Here is a 532-nt window from a genome sequence, read left to right as displayed (position 1 = left end):
TGGACTTGGCACTAATGATTTAATTCCCTCGATATATATTAAAACTTAAGAAACAATTTAAACTGGAAAAATAGCCAGTGCCTGACATCTGTCCTCTGACTTCTCACACTCCATCATGTGCTTACTTTTGAAGCTCATGAAGAAAAAACAAAACTAATAAGAACTTGGGACGTTCAGAACTACAGAGTAACTGGGGAGAAACTTCTTCCTCCCCTTGGAGCGAACGGTTTCCCAGGAGCGGGACCCTCAGGCACGCTCTCCGCGCAGGCGGCGGGCCAGCTGCACGTCCTTGGGCATGACGGTGACGCGCCTGGCGTGGATGGCACACAGGTTGCTGTCCTCGAAGAGGCGCACCAGGTAGGCCTCGCTGGCCTCCTGCAGCGCCCCGACGGCGGCGCCCTGGAAGCGCAGGTCGGGCGCCACGGCCCGGGCGAGCTCGCGCACCAGGCGCTGGAAGGGCAGCTTGCGCAGCAGCAGCTGGGCGGACTTCTGGTAGGTCCGGATCTCGCGGAGGGCGCGCGTGCCCGGCCGG

At 59.0% G+C, this 532-nt stretch overlaps 1 protein-coding gene across 1 annotated transcript; it reads right to left on the bottom strand.

Annotated features, from left to right (window-relative positions):
* Positions 1-246: 246 nt before the first annotated feature.
* LOC103250199 (histone H3.3-like) lies at positions 247-525 on the bottom strand (the record flags this gene model as incomplete). Its single annotated transcript, XM_008048794.1, has 1 exon — positions 247-525. A coding segment is annotated over one exon (279 nt), but the record flags the coding sequence as incomplete, so codon positions are not given.
* Positions 526-532: the final 7 nt, after the last annotated feature.

The sequence above is a fragment of the Carlito syrichta genome, unplaced genomic scaffold (genome assembly GCF_000164805.1).
Source record: "Carlito syrichta isolate Samal-C Ts95f unplaced genomic scaffold, Tarsius_syrichta-2.0.1 Scaffold126721, whole genome shotgun sequence".
In the NCBI taxonomy this organism is placed as follows: Eukaryota; Metazoa; Chordata; class Mammalia; order Primates; family Tarsiidae; genus Carlito; species Carlito syrichta.
Note: the sequence above shows the minus strand (reverse complement) of the source record. Positions and strands in the feature narration are given on the sequence as shown.